General features: G+C 53.1%; 1 protein-coding gene across 1 annotated transcript in view; it reads left to right on the plus strand.

Moving 5' to 3' along the window:
- The window catches only part of LOC308333184 (BAH and coiled-coil domain-containing protein 1-like), an 86829-nt gene that overhangs the window by 41179 nt on the left and 38150 nt on the right, over positions 1-7500 (plus strand). Inside the window, 7 exon segments of the mRNA XM_080789386.1 lie at positions 1-473; positions 475-1774; positions 2229-2340; positions 3352-3536; positions 4312-4452; positions 6149-6354; positions 7490-7500. The exon segment at positions 1-473 is cut by the window's left edge and continues 516 nt beyond it; the exon segment at positions 7490-7500 is cut by the window's right edge and continues 374 nt beyond it. Of these exon segments, the coding sequence (XP_080645512.1) occupies positions 1-473; positions 475-1774; positions 2229-2340; positions 3352-3536; positions 4312-4452; positions 6149-6354; positions 7490-7500 (2428 nt within the window).

Here is a 7500-nt window from a genome sequence, read left to right on the forward strand (position 1 = left end):
AACACACCAGAGACAGTGACTGTGGCGGACAGCAGGGGACCAAACACACCAGTAGCTTTAAGCTGTCCGGGGGGTCAGGGGGGGAGGCCGGCGTCGTCCCCGGGGGAGCCAATAAGAGCGCGGCGGGGCTGAGCAGCTGCAGCGGGGGCGGGGGCTCCAGGCCTCCGTCAGGGGGAGGAGGCGCGAGGAGGTGCTCCAAGGAGGGGACGGTGAGCGGGGAGATGAGGATCAGCGAGTCCCCGACGTCCTCCTCCTCGTCCGAATGTATGAGGAGAGGGGCGACGGCGGCCATATTGGCGCCGCCGGCTCCCCACTCCGTGGCCTCCTACGCCATGCCTCCCCCTCCCCCGCCTCCCCCCCACCACTTGCACATGGGCTCGGGGTGGCTGCACCACCCGCACCACCCGCACCACCATCCCCACGCCGACTTCTACTGCCCGCCCGCCCCTCTCACCCTGACCAGCTCCAAGGACCCCCGCCGCCTCTTCCCCGGGAGGCTCTGGCAGGGATGCCAAGGTCACCGGCCCCACCTACGTGCCGTCCGTCGGACCCCTGGGAGACCCGGCGGCCCCCGACTGTCGCGGCGCTGGGGGCGGAGGCGGGAGTGGCAGGAAGGGAGACGGCAAAGGTACAGAGAAGAGTGGAGGAGGAGGAGGAGGAGGGGCTTATGAAAGTCCCTCGCAACACCACCCCCACCATCACAACCCCTCCCACTGCCAGAGGAAGGAGCCACCGCAGCCGCCACAGGAGCCCCAGCCTCATCAACAGCAGCTGGGCTACGGCAAGGCCGACAGACCCCCGGACTGGGGCCACGGCCACCACTCCCAGCACCCTCACAAGAACAACCACAACAACCCCGGCGCTCAGTCGGGGCTGCGATCTTGCAGCCTCGAGGCCTCGTCATCTTCGTCTTCTTCTTCTGTGGAGGTCCTGGACGTCTACCGGGCGTCCCTCCCCCTGGAGGCCCAGGGGCCCCAGCAGCACCCGGGCTCCGGACACGGCGCCTCATCCAAAAGTGGCCCCTACGCCAGCACGCCTCCCTTCAGGGACTGTTCCCACTCGGGACCTCCTCCTCCTCCTGAGAGCAAGGGGGCGGGATCTCAGAGGGAGGGGCAGAAGGTGGCGAGGATACGGCATCAGCAGCACAGCAGTCAGGGCGCCGGTCCAGAGGAGAAGGGGCGGGACGGGAGTCAAACGGGCGCCTCTCAGCAGCCGTGGGGGCCACGGGGGCCCCACCAGGACGACCAGAGGAAGTCCTCCTCCCATCAGGAGGGAAGAGGGGACGGCAGCAGGGCCTCCAACGGCCAGCACACCCAGCCCACGTCCCAGCCTCCCCTCCCCCTCCCGTCCCGCTCCTCACCACACCTCGCCTCCGCAGAAGGAGAGGGCAGCGCCATGAAGAGCCTTATGAACTACAGCTCCCAGCAGCCCTTGCTGCTGCCCCAGCGGAGCCCCTTCGGTGGCCTGGGCTGCCTCAAGCAGGGCGGAGATCGGTCGGAGAGGACAGGGGGCGAGAGGACGGCGGGTGGCGGTGGTGGCAGGAGCAACGCCTCCCCGCAGGACCCTCCCAAACAGAGCCTCCCGCCGCGGAGAGGCTCTGGCAGCGAGGGGGACAGGGGCGAGCGAGGGGGGAAGGAGACGGGCGACGCGGGGGAAGGGGAGGTGCGGCAGCCGCCCGTGGGGATCGCGGTGGCGGTCGCCCGGCCTCCGCACCGCCCTTCAGACACCCCCCCTGGACACAGCAGGCAGGGCAGGGTGCTGCCCAACATGAAAGGTCAGACTCTCTCTCTGTCTGTCAATTGGCATGTTTTGTAGGTTTTTTTTTTTACATTTTCAAAAAGCTTCTAAAATTGTAATTTATATAGAATTGTGGTCAAAAAAAAGTGTTTGTCGGGAAGGTGGCTCTGTATCGTTTACTATAGTCAGTCACTCATATTTGATACAGTCTGTTTCTGGCGAAACATTTATACTAATTTGGCGGCAGTAAAATTAGCGTTTTCTCACCAGTCATTGAGTTGATTCTTCATATCCATACAAGTGAAACTGCCGGGAGCGTTTGTTTATTTTTGGAACACAGTTCTTACTCTGATTCAAAGTCAACTAAACATGACTTCAGTCAGTGTTGTGAATTGCACTTATAAGAGGTCATAGTGTCTTGGCGGCAGTGTATGGTTGTTGCCAAATAAGCATGCTGACATCCCGCGCTTGTGTGTTTTTAATGAATTCAGGCGTGTCTCGTTCTGTGTATCCGCTGGGCCGGGAGGCAGAGGACAGGAAGAGGATGACGGAGGAGCAGATTACCCTTCATCACCTGGACAGAGACAGAGAGATGCTCATCAGGTACACACACACACACACACACACACACACACACACACACACATACACGGATGTGTGTGTACAGTTGTACATATACGGTACGCAAAAACAGACGGGCACGCACGCACACACACATGCACACACAACATGCTGTATAGTCTCTATTCATTTCTCCCTCGTCTGATAAGCTGTAGGTTCTTTTATCCTCTTGGTTCTTCTCTCCATCCATTTTGTCTCCCATTCAGCCTTTGATGTGATATTCCTCTCTCTCCCTGAGACGAGGTGGTCCATTAACATTACTGCCACTAATACTGCTGTGTCTGAAGTATCGGCCCCTTCTTATTATGTAGTCATATTAGGGGCACGCACGCACGCACACACACACACACACACACACACACACACACACACACACACACACACACACACACACACACACACACACACACATAGTATGGTTGGAGAAGAGGAATAGGATGATAGTGGAGATAATAATAATAATATGAAAAATGATGATGATGGTGATGAAGATGAACTAAGGAGGATAAAGGGTTGAGTCATTGAAGAGAAGAAACCAGTGTAATCTCAATTATACACATAATCCAAATAGAAATATAATAATAATAATAGTAATTTAATCATATACTTACCGAATCGTGTTGGTTTGTACAACAAATAAATAGAGCTTAAAGGACTACACACATTTTAACCTTTCTTCAAATAACTGGTCTTCACTATTACCGGTACTAGATGTAACCTTTTTTGTCTACAAACTGCAAGCTTTCTATTCCTAACAAGTTAGCTATAATAGAAGCCATTGTTCTTGCATTGATAAAAATCTATAATCTTTAATCTTGTTTGAAATGTCGAAACCTACCATCACTGGTAGGTGGGTTTCGGCACTGTCCACAGGCAGCCCTTCTCTGAGTCTGAGACAGACGCAGAGTATACAAAAAAGGAAAAAAGTCAATCGAAAAAGCACTAAGATAATGGATAATGAATAACCTAACAAACCTCTCTCTGCCTTTCAAGGGAAAATAAGGAGCGGGTGGAGTTTGCCAGGATCCACCCCTCCAGCAGCTGTCACGGAGACCTGACCTCTCACCTCCTGGTCCCTGGAGGAGCCGGCCAGTTGGGGGCAGACCCCTCTGCACACGCACACCACCACTGGATGCAGCGGACAGGAAGTCCCTCCCTCTGGATGGGCCATTCCTACGGTGAGTGGAATAACCAAAGATTGTTCATTTAGGTAGATAGTCCATCCCGTGGTACACAAATGCTACAAATGGTCTCCTAAGTGGGAATCTCGCGAACGTCCTATGGTTACTGGTGCTAGATCCCGCGAGAGTGTGTTGCTGTGACAGAGACAGGTCGATAATAAAATAGATTTTCTCCTGATTTGTCTCTCTGAAAAAAGCCATTTTAATAAGAACATCTTGGGAATATTGTGTGGCTTGTGACGATCGGATCAGTGACAATGGAGAAAGAATTCAGAAGCTGCGTTCACGTTCACTCTACCATTGGAATGAATAGACTCCAACCTGCTTCCCGTCTCCTAAAAAGGCGTCCGCCCACTTCACACCGATATGGGAAGTAAACCAGAGATGGCAAGTCCCAGGTTTCTAGAATGTGGCATAATCATTTTCCTGTTCCAGTTGGCTCAGCAGCAGATTTGAACCAGATACAAATGACATCCTTGTATGTATTACCGGTTCAAATCTGGTGCTCCTCGGCCAATCAGCCTTCTGGTAACCCGGGACTACTGTTATGCACAGTGCTGTTTCCACACGTCGGCCATTTGACCGATTACCAACGTGGGTTGGGTTGGTAATCCCCACCACGACCCTGATGAGGCACTCCTGCATCAGATCGGGGCTGATCTGAAATGTTTTGTCTGAGAGCTTGGTGTGGACGGGAAAAAGCAGTCCATTTCACTAAGACTAGGGGGTTTAAGTGGTTAAGTCAAGTGGCTAATGCCCGTGTTTATTCCAGGTTTGAGCCACGTTGGCATGGGCCCGGGGTTCCCCCCAGGTCTGCCCAGCCCTCTGCAGCCGGTCCTGGGTTCACTCACCCAAGACCCTGGCTCTGCCCTGGTGGTCCTCCCTTCAGAGCCTGGAGCCCACCACCACCTCGGTAAGATGGACCACAAGCCCCTTCACGCACGCTCGCTCGCTCACAGGATATGTATCGGCATCTCTCTCTCTCTCTCTCTCTCTCTCTCTCTCTCTCTCTCTCTCTCTCTCCTGTCTCTCCGTTCTTCCCTCCCTCTCCAGATGTACCATCAGAGGCCCCTTGCCATTTCTCTCCCAGAGTTTTAGTATCATTCGCTAATCATAGTAAAATGCTCGACTAAGTCCCTCTGTCAGTGGTTTGGTGTTTTATTGCTGTGTTAATGGGAGCAGCTATCCCCCCCCCCCCCCCCCCTCTCCTCTGCTCGCTGGGTTGCCCACTGTTATGGCAAGTAATTTAGGCTGGCGCTCATCTCTCCCGCCGTGGCTAGCCACTGGCTTCACACTGGTCAAGGGGAGAAGGTGCGTGTTTGTGTGTGTGTGTGTGTGTGTGTGTGTGTGTGTGTTGGTATTATTTTGGGAACAATCGCGTTGGGTCTGTAAATGTATACCCTCATTTGTGTGTACATGGGTGCACTGCATGCGCAGGTGTTGGTATTTGTGTGTGTGTGTGTGTTTGTGTGTGTGTGTGTGTGTGTGTGTGTGTGTGTCCATGAGGCCATGTGTGTTCAGTTATGTTGGGGTTGTAGTGGTTTTGCAGAATGTGGAAGATTTTTGAGACATTGCCCGGTTTTGTGTGGCACACCTCCTGCTATTGTGTGTGTGTGTGTGTGTGTGTGTGTGTGTGTGTGTGTGTGTGTGTGTGTGTGTGTGTGTGTGTGTGTGTGTGTGTGTGTGTGTGTGTGTGTGTGTGTGTGTGTGTGTGTGTGTGTGTGTGTGTGTGTGTGTGTGTGTGTGTGTGTGTGTGTGTGAGCGTGCGTGCTGCTTTGCAAACAGGCTGTGAAATTTAATTATCTCCCTGCTCCTTTGCCTCGCTCCGTGGGAGTTCCTGCGGAGAGGGGAAGTGCATCCACTGAACCCTTCCCCTGGGAAACATTAGCCCACTCAGGCTAATCTCACAGAACAAAGGTTCCCAGCGACAACGCAGCCAAGGAGGGGATGTGTGTGTGTGCGCGGGCGCGTGCGTGTGTGTGTGCATGTGTGTGCGTGCGCTTGTGCGTGCGTGTGTGTGTCTGAATTTCTATGTGCTTTAGGGAAAATATGAGTGTTGTGGGACCACCATATGTAAGAGAAAGAGAAACAATAGTAGGTAATAGTGCATTAGCTTCAAGGTTGTAACATACACAAACCACCTCTGCTTCAGCCAGTGAGGAGGGGGCTGCTTTAGACTAGCTGCGATGATGACCGCTTTGTTGCTTACAAGCTTGAATATGAGTCTCATTCATTCACTCATTCATTCTTTATGTCTTTCGTATGTTCATGCATCCGTTCATTCAATCATTCGTTCATTCGTTGGTTCGTTTGTGATTTCTTTCTTTCTCTCTCTCTTTCTTTGCTCGCTCTCTCCTTTGTCCCTCTCAACTACCCTTCTCTCTGCCCCCGTGCCTCCCTTTTCCTTCTCCTTGCTTTCTTGCTTCCCATCTCTGCACCTCTTTTCATCTCATTAGTAGGTGTTTCATCCCACGCACAATAATGCGAGACATTTACAGACCTCACATCAAAAGAAGACTAACCCCCCCCCCCCCATTCATATCCCCTCTCTTCATCTCCCTCATCTCCTCTCTCTCTCTCTCTCTCTCTCTGTGTGTGTGTCTCTCTAGATGTGATGGAACAGTCAGGCCTGTGGCCGGCAGTGTACGGGGGGCGGGGCCCCTCCTCTCACCTGCAGCATCATCCCGTCTACTCCCGCTCCTCGTTCCTACGGCAACAGGAGCTGTACGCGCTGCAGCATCAGCACCACCAGCAGCAACAGCACCAACAGCAGCAACGGGCCATGGAGCACATGCACAGACACTCCCTGGGACAGGTAGAACACGCACACACGCACGCACGCACGCACGCACGCACGCACGCACGCACGCACGCACGCACGCACGCACGCACGCACGCACGCACGCACGCACGCACGCACGCACACACACACACACACACACACACGCACACACACACACACACACACTGATTATTCCGACACCAGAAGAAACGTGGCATTGTGTGTCCCCCCCCCTCCCCCCTCCTAATGGCATTCATGAAAATACAGTGGGGTTTAATCCCGTGACTCTGACATCTCCATGCTGTTATGAAAGTGTGCAGGGGGTCTTGGACACAGGTCATGTTCCTCTGCGGTGGGCTCGGTAGCACAACGCACACTTTCAACACACGCAGCACAAATATTATGATTTCCCAACAGCAGCAGAAACATTTCACAATCACATGTGGCAGTGTTCGCTGAAGACATTAATAACAGCAATGAACTCTAGCGTCCTCATTCCGGGGGCCAACGTTCACTGAAAATAGCCAAGCTCACAAGATGCTGTGTTGGCGAAGCGTTGTGAGCTAGTAGATCTGGTGTTTTGGTGAAATGATATTTGGTGTAGAGGAGCTGGCCTAGCGTATATACCCCTGGGGGACTCCATTCAACTAATAGGGTTTAAGTCATTGCTTCTGAACCATTTCTGGTTCAGGGCCCACTTGATAATCTTGGAAGCATTTGCGACCCACCCATCTGACCACTTAACAGGTCAGATGGGTACATTTTCCAAGCAAGTTTATTTTAATGATCTGATCAATCAATCCATTGATCCACCATGGATCAATAGAACCATCATAGTATACTTTGAGTTCTTATGCATTGGTTATGTTATCAATAACATCTTAAGTGTTTTGTCAATTTCTTAGGGGGCCCACAGGTTGAGAGACACCGGTTTAAGTGGTTCATAATCACACTCACGTTACTGAGATTTCTGTTGTTTTCTGCATTCCCTTCATCCTATACCCTCTGTCTCTCTCTTCCTCTCTCCATCACACTCTCTTTCTCTCTCTCTACCTTTGTATCCCTCCCTCCCTCCCTCCCTCCCTCCCTCCCTCCCTCCCTCCCTCCCTCCCTCCCTCCCTCCATCCCTCCCTCCATCCCTCCCTCCATCCCTCCCTCCCTCCAGCAGAGAAAGCCAGA

This window comes from Protomyctophum bolini, assembly GCF_963924005.1.
Source record: "Protomyctophum bolini genome assembly, chromosome: 18".
NCBI lineage: Eukaryota > Metazoa > Chordata > Actinopteri > Myctophiformes > Myctophidae > Protomyctophum > Protomyctophum bolini.